Below are 26,386 nucleotides of genomic sequence, written 5' to 3' on the forward strand. Positions count from 1 at the left end.
CTTTAACACACACACTGACCCCTAGAGTTGCTGTCTCCTTTAACACACACTGACCCCTAGAGTTACTGTCTCCTTTAACACACACTGACCCCTAGAGTTACTATGATTGCAAAATACTGCGGATGTTGGAAATCCGAAATAACAACAGAAAAAACTGGAAAAACTCAGCAGGTCAGGCAACATCCATGGACAGAAATTTGAGTTGACGTTTCGGGTCAAACCCTTCTTCAAAACTGGAAAGAAAAGATAGATCGGAGGCAGGGCTGCGATCGGACAAAAGAATAAAAGAAACAAAAGAAGTAAAAAAGAGACAATAAAAGGTATTAGAAGCTAGACGAGATGGTAATAGGCTGAGACTGACCCCAAGACGTACTGTCTCCTTTAAGAAGCAGTTCCCTAGTTACTGTCTCCTTTAACACACTGACCCCGAGAGTTACTGTCTCTTTTAACACACACACTGACCCCTAGTTACTGTCTCCTTTAACACACACACTGACCCCTAGAGTTACTGTCTCCTTTAACACACAACACTGACCCCGAGAGTTACTGTCTCCTTTAACACACACACTGACCCCTGGCATTACTGTCTCCTTTAACACACACACTGACCCTAGTTATACTGTCTCCTTTAACACGCACATTGACACCTAGTTACTGTCTCCTTTAACACACACACTGACCCTGCGAGTAACTGTCTCCTTAAACACACACACTGACCCCTAGAGTTACTGTCTCCTTTGACACATACACTGACCCCTAGAGTTACTGTCTCCTTTAACACACACACTGACCCTAGTTATACTGTCTCCTTTAACACACTGACCCCTGGCATTACTGTCTCCTTTAACACACACACTGACCCTAGTTATACTGTCTCCTTTAACAAGCAGACCCCTGGCATTATTGTCTCCTTTAACACACACACTGACCCTAGTTATACTGTCTCCTTTAACAAGCAGACCCCTGGCATTACTGTCTCCTTTAACACACACACTGACCCTAGTTATACTGCCTCCATTAACAAGCAGACCCCTGGCATTACTGTCTCCTTTAACACACACACTGACCCTAGTTATACGGTCTCCTTTAACAAGCAGACCCCTGGCATTACTGTCTCCTTTAACACACACACTGACCCTAGTTATACTGTCTCCTTTAACAAGCAGACCCCTGGCATTACTGTCTCCTTTAACACACACACTGACCCCTAGAGTTACTGTCCCCTTTAACACACACACTGACACCTAGAGTTACTGTCTCCTTTAACACACAGTCTGACCCCTCGAATTACAGTCTCCTTTAACACAAACACTGACCCCTAGAGTTACTGTCTCCTTTAACACACACACTGGCCCCTAGAGGTACTGTCTCCTTTAACACACACACTGACACCTAGTTACTATCTCCTTTAACACACACACTGACCCCTAGAGTTACTGTCTCCTTTAACACACACACTAATCCCGAGAGTTACTGTCACCTTTAAAACACACACTGACCCCTAGATTTACCGTCTCATTTAACACACACACTGACCCCTAGAGTTACTGTCTCTTTTAACACACACACTGACCCCTAGAGTTACTGTCTCCTTTAACACACACTGACCCAATGAGTTACTGTCTCCTTTAACACACTGACCCCGAGAGTTACTGTCTCTTTTAACACACACACTGACCCCCAGATTAACTGTCTCCTTTAACACACACATTGACCCCTAGATTTACCGTCTCCTTTAACACACACACTGACCCCTAGAGTTAGTCTCCTTTAACACACACACTGACCCCTAGAGTTACTGTCTCCTTTAACACACACACTGACCCCTAGTGTTACTGTCTCCTTTAACACACACACTGACCCCTAGAGTTAGTCTCCTTTAACACACACACTGACCCCTAGAGTTACTGTCTCCTTTAACACACACACTGACCCCGAGAGTTACTGTCTCCTTTAACACACACAAACCCCTAGAGTTACTGTCTCCTTTAACACACACACTGACCCCTAGAGTTACTGTCTCCTTTAACACACACACTGACCCCTGGCATTACTGTCTCCTTTAACACACACACTGACCCTAGTTATACTGTCTCCTTTAACACGCACATTGACACCTAGTTACTGTCTCCTTTAACACACACACTGACCCCGCGAGTAACTGTCTCCTTAAACACACACACTGACCCCTAGAGTTACTGTCCCCTTTAACACACACACTGACACCTAGAGTTACTGTCTCCTTTAACACACAGTCTGACCCCTCGAATTACAGTCTCCTTTAACACAAACACTGACCCCTAGAGTTACTGTCTCCTTTAACACACACACTGGCCCCTAGAGGTACTGTCTCCTTTAACACACACACTGACACCTAGTTACTATCTCCTTTAACACACACACTGACCCCAAGAGTTACTGTCTCCTTTAACACACACACTAATCCCGAGAGTTACTGTCACCTTTAAAACACACACTGACCCCTAGATTTACCGTCTCATTTAACACACACACTGACCCCTAGAGTTACTGTCTCTTTTAACACACACACTGACCCAATGAGTTACTGTCTCCTTTAACACACACTGACCCCTAGAGTTACTGTCTCCTTTAACACACACACTGACCCCTAGAGTTACTGTCTCCTTTAACACACACTGACCCAATGAGTTACTGTCTCCTTTAACACACTGACCCCTAGAGTTACTGTCTCCTTTAACACACACACTGACCCCTAGAGTTACTGTCTCCTTTACCACACACACTGACCCCTAGAGTTACTGTCTCCTTTAACACACTGACCCCTAGAGTTACTGTCTCCTTTAACACACACTGACCCCTAGAGTTACTGTCTCCTTTAACACACACACTGACCCCTAGATTTACCGTCTCCTTTAACACACACACTGACCCCTAGAGTTACTGTCTCCTTTAACACACACACTGACCCCGAGAGTTACTGTCTCCTTTAACACACACACTGACCCTAGAGTTACTGTCTCCTTTAACACACACACTGACCCTAGAGTTACTGTCTCCTTTAACACACACACTGACCCCTAGAGTTACTGTCTCCTTTAACACACACACTGACCCCTAGTTACTGTCTCTTTTAACACACAAACTGACCCAATGAGTTACTGTCTCCTTTAGCACACACACTGACCCTAGAGTTACTGTCTCCTTTAACACACACACTGACCCCGAGATTTATTCTCTCCTTTAACAAACACACTGACCCCTAGCGTTACAGTCTCCTTTAACACACACACTGACCCCGAGAGTTACTGTCTCCTTTAACACACACACTGACCCCTAGAGTTACTGTCTCCTTTAACAAGCAGTTCGCTGGTTACTGTCTCCTTTAACAGACTGACCCCTAGAGTTACTGTCTCCTTTAACACAAACACTGACACCTAGTTACTGTCTCACTTAACACACACACTGGCCCCTAGAGGTACTGTCTCCTTTAACACACACACTAATCCCGAGAATTACTGTCTCCTTTAACACACACACTAATCCCGAGAGTTACTGTCTCCTTTAAAACACACACTGACCCCTAGATTTACCGTCTCCTTTAACACACACACTGACCCCTAGAGTTACTGTCTCCTTTAACACACACACTGACCCCTAGAGTTACTGTCTCCTTTAACACACTGACCCCTAGAGTTACTGTCTCCTTTAACACACATACTGACCCCTCGAGTTACTGTCTCCTTTTACACACACACTGACCCCTAGCGTTACTGTCTCCTTTAACACACACTGACCCCTAGAGTTACTGTCTCCTTTAACAAGCAGTTCGCTAGTTACTGTCTCCTTTAACACACTGACCCCGAGAGTTACTGTCTCCTTTAACACACACACTGACACCTAGTTACTGTCTCCTTTAACACACACACTAATCCCGAGAGTTACTGTCTCCATTAACACACACACTGACCCCTACAGTTGCTATCTCCATTAACACACACACTGACCCCTACAGTTACTGTCTCCATTAACACACACACTGACCCCTACAGTTACTGTCTCCTTTAACACACACATTGACCCCTAGAGTTACTGTCTCCTTTTACACACACATTGACCCCTAGATTTACTGTCTCCTTTAACACACACTCTGACCCCTAGAGTTACTGTCTCCTTTAACAAGCAGATTCCTGGCGTTACTGTCTCCTTTAACACACACACTGACCCCTGGAGTTACTGTCTCCTTTAACACACACACTGAACCCTAGAGTTACTGTCTCCTTTAACACACTGACCCCGAGAGTTACTGTCTCCTTTAACAAGCAGAGCCCTGGAGTTACTGTCTCCTTTAACACACTGACCCCTAGAGGTACTGTCTCCTTTAACACACACACTGACCCCTAGAGTTACTGTCTCCTTTAACAAGCAGACCCCTGGCGTTACTGTCTCCTTTAACACACAAACTGACCCCTAGCGTTACTGTCTCCTTTAACACACACACTGACCCCTAGAGTTACTGTCTCCTTTAACACACACACTGACCCCTAGAGTTACTGTCTCCTTTAACAAGCAGTTCGCTCGTTACTGTCTCCTTTAACAGACTGACCCCTAGAGTTACTGTCTCCTTTAACACAAACACTGACCCCTAGAGTTACTGTCTCCTTTAACACACTAACCCCTAGAGTTACTGTCACCTTTAACACACGCACTGACCCCTAGAGTTACTGTCTCCTTTAACACACACACTGACCCCCCGAGTTACTGTCTCCTTTAATACACAGTAACTGGGTATGGTATCATAGTGGCTATGTTATTGGACTAGTAATCCAGAGGCCTGGACTTATAACCCAGTTCAAATCTCACCACGGCAGCTGGGGAATTGTTGTAAAAACCCATCTGGTTCACTAGTTTCTTTAGGGAATGAAATCTGCCATCCTAACCTGGTCTGGCCTATATGTGACTCCAGACCCACAGCAATGTGGTTGACTCTTAACTGTCCTCTGAAAGTCACTCAGTTATATTGAAGGCGGCGGCTCGCCACCACCTTCTCAAGGGCAATTAGGGATGGGCAATAAATGCTGGCCACGTCCACATCCCGTGAAAAAATAAAAAATAGATCACCCCTTAATCTTTTATACTCGATGGAATAGAAGCCTAGGTTCTAGAATAGAACACAAGGCTGTATAGTCATGAAACATTCTTTTCTACACAGTTTTCATTGGGTAGCTGACAATGTCTTTCAGAAGTTTTGACAGTGCCTTCCTGGAGTTTGACAGTGCTGGCTGGGGGAAGAAACAGCGTCCCTCATAGAACAGGTTGAAAATCACTGCCCTGGCGTCAGCTTCTCGAACATCCACAGCCCCGATCCTCAGAGTTACGGGCTTCTTTACATTTCATAAGACCAACCTCTGGTTAGCTTCTCTTTTGAACATTCATAGTACTAATCCATAGTTACGGCTCCCTTTAACAGTCACAGCACTGGTCCTTGGAGTTAGTATCTCCTTTAACCAACTCTTAATTACTTTGTTATTGGCACTCCTTCCCTTAAAAAACTGCTGGATTAGCCGATGTAATACAAATTCAATGTTCCAAAAACAGGAGCTGAGCTGTCAGGTAAAATTAGCAGTGCATTAAATAAATAAATTCTGGAACAAGTTCAAGTTAATTCCGGCCACATTGATCTAATTTGATCCCTCACTCTCATCAACCCTCGATACAGAGAACGCAGTATTGAATAGAAGCAGATGAAGAAGAAAAAAATGGAAATTTCAGACAATTTGTACTGAAAGATTTTTGCTCACAAGTAATTAAAAAGGTGCTGTGGAGGAGTAATGGCCCCAGTGTAAAAAATGGGAAGTCGATAGTCTTTCAGCAGACGCCAGCTTCAATTTGTTACTATCTCTGAGGAAGTTTCAGCCACGGTTCGAAGGCTGCTGATAATTGCAGCAAACTATTAAAGCCATTTACAGGTGACATTAACAGAGGGGGAGGTCGTAGGTATGCATCATAATCCAGATCGTGTACGGCCGAGGAACCAATACTACAGCACAAAACTCAGCTCCTCTTCCATAGCACCTCTCAAAACTGCACTCCACCACCTAGAAGAACAAGGGCAGCAGGCACATGGGAACACCATCGCCTCCAAGTTCCCCTCCAAGTCACAAACCAACCCGACTTGGATGAATATCGCTGTTCCTTCGTCATCATTGGGTCAAAATCCTGGAACACCCTCTCTAACAGCACTGTGGGAGTACCTTCACCACACGGACTGCAGCGGTTCAAGAAAGCGGCTCACCACCACCTTCTCGAGGGCAGTTAGGGATGGGTAATAACATCCCAAGAATTAATAATAAAATATATGAAGCACAGATTTCACTATCCTTTGTGTGAAGAAATGCTTCCTCACATCTCTGCTGATGGCCCAGCTCTAATTTTAAGGTTATGCCCTTTTTTCTGGACAGCATACTCCCCAATATCTAACTGTGCTAAACCAGCCTCTAAGGGTCTGAGACACACTCCCCAAGTTGCCTGAAGCAGAAGGTGGGGTGCCACAATCGGCCTCAGTGAGGGAGACACAAACAAAAAACAGCAGCCCCACACACCTGATCACACATGTGAACACTGGAGAATATCCGTTCAGTCCGTAAGGGGGACCCTGAGCTTCTGGTCGCCTGTCACTTTAATTCTCCGCTCCACTCCCACTCCCACTCCCACTCACACCTCACTGTCCTCGGCCTCTTACACTGTTCCAATGAAGCTCAACGTAAGCTCGAGGAACAACACCTCATCTTTCGATTAGGCACTTTACAGCCTTCTGGACTCAACATCGAGTTCAACAATTTCAGACCATAACCTTTGCCCCTATACTTTTTTCCTCTCTCTCCCACATGGCAGCTGTCTTTCATTCTGCCAGTGCCATTTACACTTCATCTAGAGCCATCTTTTGTTTCTTAACTTGTCCCATTACCATCTCCCTTTGCCTTGCACCATCTCTTAATGTCTCTTAATCTCTCCTGCCTTCCATCTTATCACAGACCTTCCCTTTTGTTCTTTCCTCCCCTCCCCCCTTTCCCTGCCCCTACACTTGCTTAAAAACCTGTTCGACCTCCAGCTTTTTCCAGTTCTGACGAAGGCTCATCGACCTGAAACGTTAACTCTGTTTCTCTCTCCACAGATGCTGCCTGGCCTGCTGAGTATTTCCAGCATTTTCTGTTTTTATTTCAGATTTCCAGCATCCGCAGTATTTTGCTTTTATATTGGAGAATAGGATCTGGGCTATCTGTGATGCCTTTCTCCCTCCTCCATCTCTCACCCCTTTGTCACTGGGGCAAGGTACTAGTGAGCACCTGAGGTTCATGGAACTGTAGCTTATCGAGAATCAGACGCTTACAGACAGGGCAAGAAAAATAAAAGGAAGAAATTGGGGGGAAAAATTAATTTAACAAAAGACTTGCATTTATACAGCGCCTTTCACGGCTTCAGGACTTCTCAAAGCACTTTACAGCCAATGAAGTACTTTTGAAGTGTAGTCACTGTTGTAATTTAGCAAACGCGGCAGCCAAATTGCACACAGCAAGATCCCACAAACAGCACTGTGATAATAACCAGATCATCTGCTTTTTCGGTGTTGGTTGAGGGATAAATATTGGCCAGGACACCAGGGAGAATTCCTCTGCTCTTCTTCGAGATAGTGCCGTGAGATTTTTTACATCCGCTTGAGAGGGCGGTTTAATGTCTCATCCGAAAGATGGCACCGCCTCAGTGCTCTACTAGGCGTGTCAGCCTGGATTCTGTGCGCAAGCATCTGGAGTGGGATTTAAACCCACAACCTTCTGATTCAGAGGCAAGAGTGCTACCTACTGAGCCACACCTGGCACTAACAGAAAAAAACTTTGGCCTACCTCACTAGAATTGACTATTCTTTTATGATTCTCATACTATAAATAAGGCCAACAAAACTGAAGTCAGAATTGCCAGTCAGTACGAACAAGGTTTGGATGCCAGCCATAAAACTTATCGGTGCGACCAAAAAGCCAAATTATATGAGATGGGCCTTTCTCTATGGATTCCCAGATTGCCTTTGAGCGAACTTTCCCAGCGTGTGTAGGTAGGTTGGGCAGATTGAGTTTCCCCACAAGGCTTACACCTACGCTCCCAATCACTGTATTGCAAAATAGCCTGCCACTATGTATCTCTTCTCAGTCTGATAAATGAAGATCAAAACTTGCTTGCTATTACATACCTCTTATTAATTTTTTATTTGAAATGGCATTTTCATCCCGTCACAAGTTTCCTTCACCACTCTGACTCTCGCTCCCAACTCATTCTCCTTACAAAGCATTCAAATTCCAAGATGAGAGACTTCATTTACCTGCCAATTATTTTTTTTTACAGCAATTAAGAGTGTGATTTCTGCCCTTGTTTGTTGCAGTATATAGTATTAAATATCTCTACAATAACCAGTTTATAAATCTCAAAGACAAGGGTTTCGAATATGGCTCCAGAAAAGCAAAAATTCCACTCCTCCCCCATGGAGAGGGCAGACAGAGGAGACCAGGCAGATTGGGTAGGCCCAGGATAACTCACTTGCCTGTTCTCCACCCGCCCCCACTTCCTGCAGGCAAGCGTCTGGCATCTACTCTGCATTTCTCCCTGGTTATACAGCTCAAAATGACAAAGGAACAAATTTGTTTTTCCTTTCAGCCTTCAAAAATCCAATGTCAATCTGTTGTGACTTCACACCCTTGGAGGTGTGATGTTTCTCACCTCGGACTGCTCTCCACACAGTGATAGAGACTCTCAAGTATAGAAGATTAAGGGGTGATCTAATTGAGGTGTTTAAAATGATTAAAAGATTTGATAGGGTACATATGGAGAAACCATTTCCTTTGTTGGGGGCATAACCTTAAATTAGAACTAGGCCGTTCAGGGGTGATGTCAGGAAATATTTCTTCACACAAAGGGTAGTGGAAATCTGAAACTCTCCCCAAAAAGCTATTGAGGCTGAGGGTGAATTGACAAATTCAAAATTAGATAATTTTTTGTTAGGTATGCGTATCAATGGATATAGAACCAAGGCAGGTAAATGAAGTTATGATACAGATTAGCCATAATGTAATTGAATGGCAGAACAGGTTAGAGGGGCTGAATGGGCCACTCCTGTTCCGATGTTCCCAGAATAGCTAAGTTTACATAATTGTAGAAAATGATGAGGAATAGATTAAAATGTGGTAAGTGAAGAGGAAGAGAAATGCAGGGTGAAGAGAAGGAGGAAACCTTTGGAAGTGAGGAGGAAAAGAAAATGTAGGCATGATAGAACATGAGTCCAGTTTTGCTTCAAATTGTAAAGTCTCATATCTGTTTAATATGAAATTTGATGGGCCAAATTTTGTGAATATAAAATGAAATTGTTAGCTGCCTCCGAAAGGAATTCTTCTGTTTTGTGTAGATTAAAGCAATACACCAGTATTCTAGGGATATGTACATTTCTGTGGGGGCTTTCTAGTTCAACTGATCTCCTGGAGGGAAGTCATTTCATGTCAATCGCATCAGAAATTATCCTCTGACTTTGAAATGTTGCTTTTATGTGAATCTTGCAGAAGGCTAACAGCCACTAAGAGTTGTCCTCACGATTCAGCAATTTGACACATAAGTGAGGTGTTAAAAAGTAAACCCATCCAAATGATGGAAGTTGGCAGTTCAAAATCTATCTGTCTGAAAATGAAAATTGACTATGAACATATTTACATGCTGAGTGTGAAAGGACTGTTTTGATCTGGGATGGCAAAATTCTGTGCGGGGTTGTGCAAGTATGGCAGACTTTCCCTATTTTGAAGTTCCCCTGGTGCAATTATTCATTTCCATGTTGCACGCTGAGACAAGCCAATGTGGGGCATGAACTGCGCTAATGTTATGAGTGCCAAAGACTCAGTTAATGGATTCTAAAAAGGATTCAAGATTTTAGAAACTATTATTTTTGGGACAGTTGAAAGTAATAAGTCAAGCATTGCATTACTGAAAGCTCAGCTGCATTTTGTTGCTTCTGCGTAATTATAAATCTTGCTAAATTCAGTTCCTAGTTTTAGCCTGAATGACATGACCTGACAAGCATGTGCTTTCCACCTTTTGAAAAATTAGTGTATGATGGGCAGCGATGCAACCGCATGTATAAAATATCTCGATAACAGAATGGTTTTTAATCCTTGGCTCACAGTTTCAATTTGCAGCTGGCGGTAATGCCTAGAAAAACTGTACTTTGCTGAGAACACAAATAAATCGCGAATTGCAAGAGAGCCCAAACTCTGAATAGCGGGAAGCAAGGAGGATGATGACATGGAAAGCGGTAAGCGAAGCGATGGAAACTGAGAAGGGGAAAGAAGTAGTACAGGGAAGTGAGGACAAAACGCCTCAGGAAGTAAAGAGCTAACAGAAACCTAGGAGTGCAAAACATGGCAAACGAGCACGGCGGAGCGAGAAATGGGCTCCAAACTTTCTTTGTGTGGTTTTGTTAATGTTGAGCGAGTGATTGAGAGTTTATTTAGTGGAAAGCCTGGAGAGTAGCTTTTTGTTATCGTCATTATGTTATAATAGAAAATGAATACTGCCATCACGAAAGACTTTTGATTTGAAGTAGCTGCCAATACAAGTGCCTGTATTTGTACAGCTGTGTTGCTGTGTGGGGAGCATTAAAGTAGGATGTCAGCCGTGGCTCAGTTTTAACACTCTATTCTGTGAGTCAGGAGGTTGTGGGTTCAAGCCCCACTCCAGGGATTTGAGCACAATCTATCCTGACACTCCAGTGCAGTACTGAGCGACTGCTGCGCTGTTAGAGGTGCCGTCTTTCGGACAAAAAGTTAAACCGAGGGCCCGTCCGCCCCCTCAGGTGGACAAAAAGATCCCACAGCACTATTTGAAGAGGAGCTGGGGAGATCTCCCCGGTTTCCTGAACTATGTATACGCCTCAACCAACGTCAATAAATTATCACATTGCTATTTGTGGGATCTTGCTGTTGTGCCAAATTTCCTATATCCCAACAGTGACTACACTTTTGACTTCATTGACTGTAAATCGCTTTGGGATGTCCTGAGGTTGTAAAAAGGACTTTATAAATGCAAAATAAAAACAGAAAATGCTGGAAATACTCAGTACGTCAGGCAGCATCTGCAGAGAGAGAAACAGAGTTAACATTTCACGTCAATGACCCCAGTTCTGACGAAGGGTCATCGACCTGAAACATTAACTCTGTTTCTCTCTCTACAGATGCTGCCTGACCTGCTGAATATTTCCAGCATTTTCTGTTTTTATTTCAAATTTCCAGCATCTGCAGTATTTTGCTTTTGTATATAAATGCAAGTTCTTTATTTATTTAGGATGCAATGTTTACTTTAATAGTGTGCACAAAAGAACATAAGAAATAGGAGCAGGGGTAGGCCATTTGGCCCTTCGAGCCTGCTCCGCCATTTAATAAGATCATGGCTGATCTTCTACCTCAACTCCACCTTACTGCACTATCCCCATATCCCCTTAATATTCAAAAATGTATCGATCTCTGTCTTGAATATACTTAACGACTGGGCCTCCACAGCCCTCTGGGATAGAGAATTCCAAAGATTCACCACCCTCTGAGTGAAGAAATTTCTCCTCATCTCAGTCCTAAATGGCCGACCCCTTATTCTGAGACTGTGACCCCTGATTCTAGACTCTCCAGCCAGGGGAAACATTCTCCCTGCAACTACCCTGTCAAGGCCTGTAAGAATTTTGAATGTTTCAATGAGGTCACCTCTCATTCTTCTAAACTCTAGAAAATATAGGCCTAGTCTACTCAATCTCTCCTCAGAGGACAACCCCCCCCCCCCCCCAATCCCAGGAACCAGTCTGGTGAACCTTTGTTGCACTCCCTCTATGGCAAGTATATCCTTCCTTAGGTAAGGAGACCATATAGGGCCCTATATAATGGCAGTAAGACGTCCTTACTCTTATACTCAACTCCTCTTGCAATAAAGGCCAACATACTATTTGTTTTCCTAATTGCTTGCTGTGCCCAGCTTTGTATCATCAGCAAACTTGGATATACAGTATTACATTTGGTCCCCTCATCCAAATCACTGATGTAGATTGTAAATACAGGAAACTTTGTGCTATCCGGAGGTGAGCTATCCGGCAATCTGGAGCCACCGGCAAAAATCAGCAGCCGTTTTTTATTCTTTTTGTTTGTTTTTTTTTGCTTTGTTTGAACAGTCAAGCTGTGCAAGGTCTGTAGCTATAGCAACAGCTTCAGCTACAGAGCTTTAGGGCCACACCCGAGTGTTTAGAAGCTGTTGCTAAGCAACAGTGTTTGTTGTCAAATACGGAGATAAGAATCTCCGTATCTCTCAACATTAACTCTGGAGAGTACGGCACTTTTTAGGCAACGGCAGCAGCTCGGTCCCGTGGGTGCCGGATAGCACAAAGTTTCCTGTAGCTGAGGCCCAAGCACTGATCCTTGCGGTACCCCACTAGTTACAGCCTGCCAACCCGAAAATGACCTGTTGATTCCTACTCTCTGTTTTCTGTCCGTTAACCAATTCTCAATCCATGCTAGTATATTACCCCCAATCCCATGAGCCCTAATTTTGTTTAATAACCTCTTGTGTGGCACCTTATCGAATGCCTTCTGAAAATCCAAATACACCACATCCACTGGTTCCCTCTTATCTATTCTGCCAGTTACAACCTCAAAAATCTCTAACAGATTTGTCAAACATGATTTCCCTTTCATAGATCCGTGTTGACTGCCCAATCCTATTATTATTTTCTCAGTGCCCTGTTACCACGTCCTTAATAATAGATTCTAGCATTTTCCCTACTACTGATGTCAGGCTAACTGGTCCGTCGTTCCCTACACTGCCTAGAGAGCAAGGCAGACACAACGTGTACACAGTCACAAGACCGAGCCTCATCATGAAGCTACAGTCACCTTTCACATTCTAAAAATAAACCCATCACAAATTAGGAGATCAGAAAGCATGCAAGGTGATTATTTACTGCACAATTTATGCCCACATAGTGGGGGGAATTTTAACCCCAAAAAACAGGCAGGTTTGGGTCGGGTGGGAGGTTAACGTGGTAGAAATCTGAATCCTGATCCCAACCCACCCACTTCCGGTTTTGGCGGATGCGGGACAGGGGAGGCCAGCCCACTCCCAGGACATGGACTGGCACTTTAAATATTATAATGAGGCTACGTGCCTAATTTTGAATCTCCATTTAAAATGTAACTCTGGGCGGCCGGGTTTCCCAGGCCTCGGGGAACCCGGCAGCTAAAGAAAGGCGAGGACTGCTGGATCCAGGAGGTAAGTGCCTTTCCACTTACCTGTTGGATCCAGCGTCCCTGTCTCACCAACGCCCCATGATCGGACATCCCCCTGCCTCTCTTCCCCCACCCCCTTCCCCGAGGCCTCCAACCCCTGGCCCCCGCACCGTCTCTGATCCCCGGTTCACCCGTCCAGCCCACCAATCCCAGCCTTCTAACCCCACCCCTGCCAATCTCCTGCCCCCTCTTCGATCCGGGCATTCCGCCGCCATCCTCACCCCGATCTCCGACCCCTCCTCCAATTCTGGCCTTTGGCCACCCCCCCAAAAATCTCTGACTTCCTCCGATCCTGGCCTTCTGAACACCCCATCCTGGCCTCCGATCCCTCCCTCCCTCCTCTCTGCTCCTTGTCTGTGGCCCGGTGCCGTAGGCCTACCCACCCGACAGCCAGCCAGCCTCTCAATCTGGCTGGCTGCTGCGGGGTTGGGGGAACAGAGAAAAGAAATGTTAATCAGACCCTGCGTTAAATTCCTTCGATACAGACAGTTCCTTAGAATGCAGTTAGGAGACAGTTCCTTAACTATTTTCCATAGAGCAGCTGAACAAGTCATGCTGACTTATGCTGATAAGAGTTAGATGAGGAAAGACAGGAGAAGGCTTGAGTGGAGCAAAAACACCAGCATGAACTGGTTGGACCGAATTGCCTTTTTCTGCGTTGTATATCCTATGCAATCACTTTGGGCACCCGTGTATTGGGTCATTTTGGACAGTCGTCTTCAGTAAGACATTGGGCTCTCGCCAAAAACTTAGTGAATAAAATTGTCGAAGAAAACATGTCCTACAGGCATATGCCAATACAGTGGGGCACACACGCATACACAAGCAGCTTTACCTTCCCTCCACCATAAGGTCAGAAGTGGGGATGTTCGCTGATGACTGCACAGTGTTCAGTTCTATTCGCAATTCCTCAGATAATGAAGCAGTCCCTGCCCGCATGCAGCAAGATCTGGACAACATTGAGACTTGGGCTGATAAGTAGCAAGTTACATTCACACCACACAAGTGCCAGGCAATGACTATATTCAACAAGAGAGAGTCTAACCACCTCCCCTTGACATTCAACGGGATTACCATCGCCGAATCCCCCACCATGAACAACGTGGGGAAGGGGTCACCATTGACAAGAAACTAAACAGGACAAGCCACATAAATACTGTCAGAGGCCGGGTATTCTGTGGTGAGTGTCTCACCTCCTGACTCCCCAAAGCCTTTCCATCATCTACAAGGCACAAGTCTGGAGTGTAATGGAATACTCTCCACTTGCCTGGATGAGAGCAGCTCCAACAACACTCAAGAAGCTCGACACCATCCAGAACAAAGCAGCCCACTTGACTGGCACCCCCTCCACCACCTTAAACAGTCACTCCCTCCACCACTGGCGCACCGTGGCTGCAGTGTGTACCATCTACAAGATGCACTGCAGCAACTCGCCAAGGCTTCTTCGGCAGCACCTCCCAAACCCGCGACCTCTTCCACCTAGAAGGACAAGGGCAGCAGGCGCATGGGAACACCATCACCTCTAGGTTCCCCTCCAAGTCACACACAATCCTGACTTGGAAATATATTGCTGTTCCTTTATTGTTGCTGGGTCAAAATCCTGGAACTCCTTCCCTAACAGCACTGTGGGAGTACCATCACCACACGGACTGCAGCGGTTCAAGAAGGTGGCTCACCACCTTCTCAAGGGCAATAAATGCTGGCCTTGCCAGCGATGCCCACATCCCAGAAACAAATTTTAAAAAACGCAACATTACTCTGCTCTGTACACCAATGCTATGGGCACCTCTTTCCCATTCTGGCTATTTTGCAATTAACTTTCTTGTTCTGCTTATGCAGATATTCAGTGTCTTCAAGATCAGCCAATATACAAGTTTACATTTTTTTGGGGTACAAAACACAACCTTGAAGAAATAAATAATGTCAATTAAAAAAAATGCCTGAATTTGGAATCCTCTGCCTGAAAGGGTGGGGGAAGCGGATTCAATCGTAACTTTCAAAAGGGAATTGGATAAATACTTGAAAGGAATCAATTTGCAGGACTATGGGGAAAGAGCAGGGGAGTGGCACTAATTGGAGAGCTCTTTCAAAGGGCTGGCACAGGCACAATGGGCCGATTGGCCTCCTTCTGTGCTGTACAATTCTATGAATGACGCAGCTTCTTGAGGCAGTGACTCACAATCGAGGGTCACTCATGAAGAATGGAGAAGAGGGCAAAGCCCATGGAATTGTAGCCCAGCAAGGAGTCAACTCCATTTCAAGAGGAGTGGAGGCAATTTGCAGAACAGGTAGAAATATCCTGCTGCGGAAGAACATTGATGGTCCCTCCCTCACCCGACTGACAGACCAGTAGCCTGTTCATACACCAGTAGACTGTTCATCATTGTCTACAACACAACTTGCATTGATACAGCACCTTTAACAGAGTAAAACGACAGAAATGTTATCAAACAAAGTTTGACACCGAGCCACATAAGCAGATATTTGGACAGGTGGCCAATAGTTTGGTCAAAAAAGTGGGTTTTAAGGAGTGACTTAAAGGAGGAGAGGTGGATAGGTGGAAAGGTTTAGGGAGGGAATTCCAAATCTTAGGACCTAGGCAGCTGAAGGCACTGCCGCCAATGGTAGAGCGAAGGACATCGGAGATGTGCAAGAGGCCAGAATTGAAGGAGCGCAGAGATCTCGGAGGGTTGTAGGAGGTCAAAGAGATAGGGACGGGCGAGGCCATAGACGGATTGGAACACAAGGATGACAATTTTGAAATCAAGGTGTTGCCGGACAAGGAGTCAACGTCGGTCAGCGAGCACAGTGGTGATGGGTGAACCGGACTTGGTGCGTGTTAGGATACGAGCAGCAGAGTTTTGGATCAGCTCAAATTTATGGAGGGTGGAAAGTGAAGAGGCCGGTCAAGCGAGTATTGGAATAGTGGAGTCTGGAAATAACAAAGGCAAAGATGAGGGTTTCAGCAGCTACTTCAAGAGTAATGAATAGAGATGCACGCATGTACCTTGTGGAATCCGGTGAGGGTTTCGTGCGGCCCTGAGCACTTCCTTCCCAGATGCCGTTAGCCATTTCATTCCCAATGGATGACATTACCCGGATGAGCTCCAGGGGCCAATCGTCAAGATCGAGGGAGCGGACCCGCGACAAGTGGGTGCCAAGGTTGCGGTGAATACCTGAGCATTCAATGCACATGAGGGCTCCTAGGTTCAAACTGGCCCAGTCCGGATCTGAAATAATCAAAGCAGCAAACAGCAAATTAAACAATGCTTAATAAACGTCCATTAGTGCAACCTCGCCTTCAAATTAGACAATGAGAATCCTTTCCTCCGCAGACAAAATTATCTTCTTGGTATTCCTCGGTTATAATATTTTTGTTTGAAGATTGGTTCTTTTGCCAACGACCTTAAATCTGTGCCCTCTGGTTATTGACCTGTCAACCTGATGCCTTGTGAAGGAGGTGTTGAGGCAATGTGACAGGGATGAGGGATTAGTTACGTAGATAGACTGGAGAAGGTGGGCTTAGAGTCATAGAGTTATACAGCACAGAAAGAGGCCCTTCGGCCCATCGCATCTGCGCCGGCCATCAAGCCCTGTCTAATCTAATCCCATTTTCCAGCATTTAGTCCGTAGCTTTGTATGCTATGGCCTTTCAAGTGCTCATCCAAATGCTTCTTGAATGTTGTGAGGGTTCCTGCCTCTACCACCCTTTCAGGCAGTGAGTTCCAGATTCCAACCACCCTCTGGGTGAAAAAGTTTTTCCTCAAATCCCCTCTAAACCTCCTGCCCCTTACCTTGAATCTATGCCCCCTTGTTACTGACCCCTCTACTAAGGGGAAAAGTTCCTTTCTATCTACACTATCTATGCCCCTCATAATTTTGTATACCTCAATCAGGTCCCCCCCTCAGCTTTCTCTGCTCCAAGGAAAACAACCCCAGCCTGTCCAGTCTTTCTTCATAGCTGAAGCGCTCCAGCCCAGGTAACATCCTGGTGAATCTCCTCTGCACCCTCTCCAAAGCAATCATATCCTTCCTATAGTGTGGCGACCAGAATTGCACACAGTACTCCAGCTGTGGCCTTACCAGCGTTTTGTACAGCTCCATCATAACCTCCCTGCTCTTATATTCTATGCCTCGGCTAATGAAGGCAAGTATCCCATATGCCTTTTTAACCACCTTATCCACCTGTTCTGCTGCCTTCAGGGATCTATGTACATGCACACCAAGGTCCCTCTGATCCTCTGTCTTTCCTAGGGTCTTACCATTCATTGTGTATTCCCTTGCCTTGTTAGTCCGTCCAAAATGCATCACCTCACACTTTTCAGGGTTACATTCCATTTGCCACTGTTCTGCTCATCTGACCAACCCATCTATATCGTCCTGTAGCCTGAGGCTTCCCTCCTCGCTATTTACCACCCCACCAATTTTCGTGTCATCTGCGAACTTACTGATCAAACCTTTTACATTCACATCCAAATCATTAATGTAGACCACAAACAGCAAGGGACCCAGCACCGATCCCTGCGGTACCCCACTGGACACAGGCTTCCAGTCACAAAAACAACCTTCCACCATCACCCTCTGCCTTCTGCCACTAAGCCAGTTTTGGATCCAATGTGCCAAGGCACCCTGGATCCCATGGGCTCTTACCTTCCTGACCAGTCTCCTATGTGGAACTTTATCAAAAGCCTTACTGAAATCCATGTAAACCACATCCACTGCACTACCCTCATCCACACACCTAGTCACCCCCTCGAAAAATTCAATCAAATTGGTCAGACATGATCTTCCCTTGACAAAGCCATGCTGGCTATCCCTAATTAATCCTTGCCTCTCCAAATGGAGACTAATTCTGTCCCTCAGAATTTTTTCCAATAATTTCCCTACCACTGATGTTAGGCTCACTGGCCTGTAATTCCCTGGTTTATCCCTACTACCCTTCTTGAATAATGGTACTACGTTAGCTGTTCTCCAGTCCACTGGCACATCCCCTGTGGCCAGAGAGGTTCTGAAAATTTGTGTCAGAGCCCCTGCAATCTCCTCCTTTGCCTCACATAGTAGCCTGGGATACATCTCGTCTGGGCCTGGGGATTTATCCACTTTTAAGCCTGCTAAAACCGCTAGTACCTCCTCCCTCGCGATGCTAACATGTTCAAGTATATCACAGTCCCCCTGCCCGATTTCTATGTCCACATCGTCCTTCTCCATAGAGAACACAGATGCAAAAAATTCATTTAAAACCCCACCTACATCTTCTGGCTCTACACACAGCTTGCCACTTTGGTCCCTAATGGGCCCTACTCTTTCCCTAGTTATCCTCTTGCCCTTAATATGCTTATAAAACACCTTAGGATTTTCCTTTATTTTGCTCGCCAGTGTTATTTTCAGGCCCCTCCTCGCTCTCCTAATTTCTTTTTTTAAGTATCCCCCTGCGCTTTTTATACTCCTCTAGGGCTTCCTCTGTCTTTAGTCCTTTATATCTGCCAAAAGCCCCCCTTTTTTTCCTAATCCATTCTCGTATATCCCTTGACATCCAAGGTTCCCTGGGCTTGTTGGTCCCACCCTTGACCTTTACGGGAACATGTTGCCATTGTACTCTCTCAATTTCCTTTCTGAAAGACTCCCATTGCTCCGATGTGGATTTTCCTTCAAGTAGCTGATCCCAGTCCACATTGGCCAGGTCCTGCCTTATCATATTAAAATCGGCCTTCCCCCAATTTAGAACCTTTATTTCCGGTCCATCCTTGTCCTTTTCCATGACTACATTAAATCTCACCGAATTATGGTCACTGTCACCAAAGTGCTCACCTACTAACACTTCCACCACTTGCCCGGCCACATTCCCTAGAATTAGGTCCAGTACCGCCCCCTCTCTTGTAGGACTTTCTACATGCTGGCTCAAAAAGCTCTCCTGGATGCACTTTAAGAATTCTTTTACACTCTGACTATCCCAGTTAATATTGGGGAAGTTGAAATCCCCCACTATTATTACCCTATTATTTGCACACTTCTCTGAGCAGAGAAGGTGAAGAGGAGATTTTACAGAGATGTTTAAAATCATGAAGGATTTAGATAGAGTAAATAAAGAGAAACTTTTTCGAATGGTTGACGGGTCAATAGCCAGAGGGCACAGATTTAAGGTCATTGGCAAAAGAACCAGAGGCAACATGAGGAAAAACTTTTTTTAATGCAACGTGTGGTTTGGATTTTGAATGCACTGCCTGATAGGGTGGTGGATACAGATTCATTAGAAGTCTTCAAAAGGGAATTGGATAAATACTTGAAGGATCAAAAATTGCATGTATATGGGGAAAATGGGGGAGTGGGAATAACTGGATTGCTTTTGGATGGAGCCAGCGCAGACTCGATGGGCTGAACAGCCTCCTTTTGTGTTGTATTGTTCTATCATCTTCTTATCGTGTCCACGGACAGTCTATACATAGCCCAGCCAGAACTGGACACATTTTTGCGCCTTGTTGTTGAATTCGGCAAGATCTGCAACAGTGCAGGGTTCCTCTAATGATGGGCATTGCAGGAGATGTTGCATAGTCTGTGCCTCAGTTCCACATTCACAAGTTGTCGGGCTGGTTGAATATCCCCATTTGCTTAGTGACACCTTTGAGCAACCTACACCGGTCCTAAGTCTGTTAAGGCACTTCCAGGTTGCCCAGTTGCAATTAGCTCCTGGGGGAAGGCTTTCATCAAGTAAAATTTCCATCACTGGGGGTTGTTCAAGACTGGCGAGCCGGTCTTTCCACAAGGCGATGCGGGCTTCAGATGAGGTTGATTGTAATGGAACAACACTGTTCATGAAGCTCTTTCTTGACTTTAGGCGGCTGGGTGTAGGTGTATGACAATGCAGAGGGTGTCTCTTATCTGATGTTTGACGGAGTCGCTCTTTCTTGCTGGCTACCGTTCTTCTTAGATCAGGGGGAGCGATACCCGCCAGGATATATAGGCTGTTGTGGTGTTTGTTGGTTTTAAGCAACCTGTGATAAATCGGCAGCTTGCATTCAGAACGGCATCCATCTTCTCGGCATGAGTAGGCCTTTCCCATGCAGGGCAGGCGTATTCGGCAGTGGAATAGCAAAGAGCAAGTGCATTGGTTCGCAATGTTTTCGGGCTTGTTCCCCATCTTGTGTTATTCTATGCTGAATTATCCGTAAATGGAGCCATTAACCCAAGAACCTCAGTCACACCCTTGTGCCATTTAACACTCTTTTACACTTGTTATTCTTTTCCACTTTCAGAACTGGGAATGGTAACATAGTGGTTACGTTACTGAACTAGTAATCCAGAGGCCTGGACTACTGATCCGGACACACGAGTTCAAATCCCACCATGGCTGCTGGGGAATTTAAATACAGTTAATTAAATTAATCTGGAATAAAAAATTATGACCACGAAACTATCGGATTGTCATAAAAACTCATCTGGTTCACTAACGTCCTTTAGTGAAGAAATCTGCCGTCCTTACCTGGTCTGGCCTATATGTGACTCCAGGCCCACAGCAATGTAGTTGACTCTTAACTGCCCTCTGAAATGGCCTATCAAGCCACACAGTTGTAAAAAAACCACTACGAAAAACAATAAAAATAAAACCGGACGGACCACCCGGTTTCGACCACAGCACCGGCACACCCAGCCCAGTTGATCCTGCAAAGTCCTCCTCACCAAAATTGGGAGAGCTGTCCCACAGACTAGTCAAGCAACAGCCTGACATAGTCATACTCACAGAATCATACCTTTCAGCCAATGTCCCAAACTCCTCCATCCAGCTGGTGGGACAGGACATACCCAGGGATGGTGATACACCAGGGGTGGTGGCACAGTGGTATACAGTCGGGAAGGAATGGCCCTGGGAGTCCTCAACATTGACTCCGGACCCCATGACATCTCATGGCTTCAGGTCAAGCATGGGCAAGGAAACCTCCGGCTGATTACCACCTACCGCCCTCCCTCAGCTGATGAGTAAGTACTCCTCCATGTTGAAAACCACTTGGAAGAAGCACAGAATGTACTCTGGGGTACTTCAATGTCCATCACCAAGAGTGGCACGGTAGCACCACTACTGACCGAGCTGGCCAAGTCCTGAAGGACACAGCTGCCACAGGGCCTGCGACAGGTGGTGAGAACACCAACACGAGGGAAAAACCTACTTGGCCTCGTCCTCACCAATCTACCTGTCGCAGATGCATCTGTCCATGACAGCATTAGTAGCAGTGACCACCACACAGTCATTGTGGAGACAAAGTCCCATCTTCACACTGAGAACACCCTCCATCGTGTTGTGTGGCACTACCACCGTGCTAAATGGGATAGATTCAGAACAGATCTAGCAGCTCAAAACTGGGCATCATGAGGTGCTGTGGGCCATCAGCAGCAGCAGAATTGTATTCCACCACAATCTGTAGCCTCATGGCCCAGTATATCCCACACTCTACCATTACCATCAAGCCAGGGGACCAACCCTGGTTCAATAAGGAGTGTAGAAGAGCATGCCAGGAGCAGCACCAGGCGTACCTAAACATCAGGTGCCAACCTGGGGAAGCTGCAACACAGGACTACATGCATGCTAAAAAGCGGAAGCAGCATACTATAGACAGGGCAAAGCAATCCCACAATCAACGGATCAGATCAGAGCTCTGCTGTCCTGCCACATCCAGTCGTGAATGGTGGTGGACCATTAAACAACTAACGGGAGGAGGAGGCTCCATGAATATCCCCATCCTCAATGATGGTGGAGCCCAGCACGTGAGTGCAAAAGACAAGGCTGAAGCGTTTGCAACCAACTTCAGCCCGAAGTGCCAAGTGGATGATCTATATCGGCCTCCTCCTGAGGTCAGAAACCAGTATTCAGCCAATTCGATTCACTCCACATGATGTCAAGAAACGGCTGAGCGCACTGGATACAGCGAAGGCTATGGGCCCCGACAACATCCCAGCTGTCGTGTTGAAAACATGTGCTCCAGAACTAGCCACGCCTCTAGTCAAGCTGTGCCAGTACAGCTACGAAACTGGCATCTATCCGACAATGTGGAAAACTGCCCAGGTATGTCCTGTCCTCAAAAAGGACAAATCTAATCCGGCCAATTACCGACCTATCAGTCTACTCTCAAACATCAGCAAAGTGATGGAAGGTGTCGTTGAGAGTGCTATCAAGCAGCACTTACTCCCCAATAACCTGCTCACTGATGCCCAGTTTGGGTTCCGCCAGGACCACTCGGCTCCCAACCTCATTACAGCCTTGGTCCAAACATGGACAAAATAGCTGAATTCCAGAGGAGAAGCGAGAGTGACTGCCCTTGACATCAAGGCGGCATTTGACCATGTGCGGCATCAAGGAGCCCAAGTAAAACTGAAGTCAATGAGAATTGGGGGGGAAACTCTCCACTGGCTGGAGTCATACCTAGCACAAAGGAAGATGGTTGTGGTTGTTGGAAGTCAATCATCACAGCCCCAGGACATTGCTGCAGGAGTTCCTCAGGGCAGTGTCCTAGGCCCAACCATCTTCAGCTACTTCATCATTGACCTTCCCTCCATCATAAGGTCAGAAATGGGGATGTTCGCTGATGACTGCAGTGTTCAGTGCCATTCACAATTCCTCAGATAATAAAGTAGTCCATGCCCGCATGCAGCAAGACCTGGACGACATTCAGGCTTGGGCTGATAAGTGGCAGATAACATTCACGCCACACAAGTGCCAAGCAATGACTGTCTCCAACAAGCAAGCTTCTAACCACTGCCCTTTGACATTCAACTGCATTACTATCGCCGAATCCCCCAGCATCGATATCCTGGGGATCACCATTGACCAGAAACTTAATTGGACCAGCCACATAAATACTGTGGCAACAAGAGCAGGTCAGAGGATGGGTATTCTACGGCGAGTGTCTCACCTCCTGACTCCCCAAAGCATTTCCACCATCTACAAGGCACAAGTCAGGAGTGTGATGGAATACTCTCCACTTGCCTGGATGAGTGCAGCTCCAACAACACTCAAGAAGCTCGACACCATCCAATACAAAGCAGCCCGCTTGATTGGCACCCCATCTACCACCTTAAACATTCACTCCCTCCACCACCAGCGTACTGTGTCTGCAGTGTGTACCATCTACAAGATGCACTGCAGCAACTCGCCAAGGCTTCTTCAGCAGCACCTCCCAAACCCGCGACCTCTTCCACCGAGAAAGACAAGGGCAGCAGGCGCATGGGAACACCACCACCTCCAAGTTCCCCTCCAAGTCACACACCATTCTGACTTGGAGGTATATCACCGATCCTTCATCGTTGCTGGGTCAAAATCCTGGAATTTCCTCCCAAACAGCACTGTGGGAGTACCTTCACCACATGGACTGCAGTGGTACAAAAAGGCAGCTCACCACCACCTTCTCAAGGGCCAGTGATGCCCACATCCCATGAAGGTATATTTTGAAAAAGGTCACAGATCAACCCTGGGACATTTTTGAAATTTATGGCATAATGATACACTGGATAAATTTACAGAGATATGGGGGAAGCCTAAAATGTGAGCTTATAATACATCAGTTGATTCAAAAAATGCCACAGCATATACTTGCCTTGGAGGCGGTGCAACGAAGGTTCACTAGATTGATTTCTGGGATGAGAGAGCTGTCCTATGATGAGAGATTGTGTAGAATGGGCCTATACTCTCTGGAGTTTAGAAGAATGAGAGGTGAGCTAATTGAAACATACAAGATTCTGAAAGGGATTGACAGGGTAGATGCCGAGAGCTTGTTTTCCCTGGCTGGAGTGTCTAGAACTAGGGGGCATAGTCTCAGGATAAGGGGTAGGCCATTTAAGACCGAGATGAGGAGGAATTTCTTTACTCAAGACGGTTGTGAATCTTCGGAATTCTCTGCCCCAGAGGGCTGTGAATGCTGAGTCTTTGAGTATATTCAAGGCTGAGATAGATAGATTTTTGGACTCTAGGGGAATCAAGGGATATGGAGATCGGGCAGGAAAGTGGAGTTGAGGTCGATGATCAGCCATGATCTTATTAAATGGTGGAGCAGACTCGAGGGGCTGTATGGCCTACTCGTGCTCTTATTTCTTATGTTCTTATGTTCATAGCTAGGAAATTAAATACTTTACATTCCAAATACGCACCCAAGAGGCACCTTCCCATTTAACACTTTCAATATTTATTTCACACAGTGGACTCCCACAATATCATATAGTTTAACACTGACAGCTGCAATATAGCAGGAGCCTCATAAGGGGAACACTTCTTGTGACAATCAAAGCATCTCTTTTATCCAATTAACGGTGTTGAGACATAATTTAAAAAGAAGCATATATGATGATCCATGATTTGGCGTCAACATCTCTGGTAAGTGTCAAGGACCGAGTAATTACTCTACCTCGGACAGCAGGTTTACAGTAAGTAATAAGACGGCCTTCATTGAGCGCTTGGGGCTTGATCGCGATCAAACGTAGGGCCTTCTGCCTGAAAATACTGGAAACTTGATAGAATGACCTAGTTACCTCCATGGGCTGCTGCGAAGCATGACTGTTAGCCACTCAAAGTGCCCCTTCTATGAGGTATACAGTACCACTGATTGTTCCTGTGGATATAAGAAGTTATGCTAGATCTTCAAAAATCACTGGTTAGGCCTCAGCTGGTGTATTTTTTTAATTAATTTATGGGATGTGGGCATCACTGGCAAGGCCAGCATTTATTGCCCATCCCAAATTGCCCTTGAGAAGGTGGTGGTGAGCTGCCTTCTTGAACCGCTGCAGTCCGTGTGGTGAAGGTACTCCCACAGTGCTGTTAGGGAGGGAGTTCCAGGGTTTTGACCCAGCGACGATGAAGGATCGGCGATATACTTCTAAGTCAGGGTGGTGTGTGACTTGGAGGGAAACTTGGAGGTGGTGGTGTTCCCATGCGCCTGCTGCCCTTGTCCTTCTAGGTGGAAGAGGTCGCGGGTTTGGGAGGTGTTGACGAAGAAGCCTTGGCGAGTTGCTGCAGTGCATCTTGTAGATGGTACACACTGCAGACACAGTACGCTGGTGGTGGAGGGAGTGAATGTTTAAGGTGGTAGATGGGGTGCCAATCAAGCGGGCTGCTTTGTATTGGATGGTGTCGAGCTTCTTGAGTGTTGTTGGAGCTGCACTCATCCAGGCAAGTGGAGAGTATTCCATCACACTCCTGACTTGTGCCTTGTAGATGGTGGAAATGCTTTGGGGAGTCAGGAGGTGAGACACTCACTGCAGAATACCTAGCCTCTGACCTGCTCTTGTAGCCACAGTATTTATGTGGCTGGTACAGTTAGGTTTCTTGTCAATGGTAACCCCCAGGATGATGTTGGTGGGGGATTCGGTGATGGTAATACTGTTGAATGTCAAGGGGAGGTGGTTAGACTCTCGTTTGTTGGAGATAGTCATTGCCTGGCACTTCTGTGGCGCGAATGTTACCTGCCACTTATCAGTCCAAGCCTGAACGTCATCCAGATCTTGTTGCATGTGGGCATGGACCGTTTGATTATCTGAGGAGTTGTGAATGGCGTTGAACACTGTGCAGTCATCAGAAACATCCCCATTTCTGACCTTTTGTTAGAGGGAAGGTCATTGATGAAGCAGCTGAAGATGGTTGGGCCTAGGATGGTGCCCTGAGGAACTCCTGCAGCGATGTCCTGGGGCTGTGATAATTAACCTTCAATCACCACAACCATTTTCCTTTGTGCTCGGTATGACTCCAGCCAGTGGAGCATTCCCCCCCCACTCCCGATTCCCACTGGCTTCAGTTTTACTAGGGCTCCTTGATGCCACACTCGGTCAAATGCTGCCTTGATGTCTAGGGCAGTCACTCTCACCTCACCTCTGGAATTCAGCTCCTTTGTCCATGTTTGGACCAAGGCTGTAATGAGGTCTGGAGCAGAGTGGTCCTGGCGGAACCCAAACTGGGCATCGGTGAGCAGGTTATTGGTGAGTAAGTGCCACTTGATAGCACTGTCGATGACACCTTCCATCACTTTGCTGATGATTGAGAGTAGACTGATGGGGCGGTAATTGGCCGGGTTGGATTTTTCTTGCTT

The 26,386-nt window shown here is 46.1% G+C and overlaps 1 protein-coding gene across 1 annotated transcript in view; it reads right to left on the bottom strand.

The window, feature by feature from the left end:
• agap1 (ArfGAP with GTPase domain, ankyrin repeat and PH domain 1) overlaps window positions 1-26,386 on the bottom strand; it is a 585,448-nt gene that overhangs the window by 163,457 nt on the left and 395,605 nt on the right. Inside the window, exon 15 of the mRNA XM_085984196.1 lies at window positions 16,336-16,558. Within this exon, the coding sequence (XP_085840322.1) occupies window positions 16,336-16,558 (223 nt within the window). The remainder of the gene's footprint in view (window positions 1-16,335; window positions 16,559-26,386) is intronic.

This window comes from Somniosus microcephalus, chromosome 4 (genome assembly GCF_052327205.1).
Source record: "Somniosus microcephalus isolate GS21.2 chromosome 4, FLI_Smic_1.0, whole genome shotgun sequence".
NCBI lineage: Eukaryota > Metazoa > Chordata > Chondrichthyes > Squaliformes > Somniosidae > Somniosus > Somniosus microcephalus.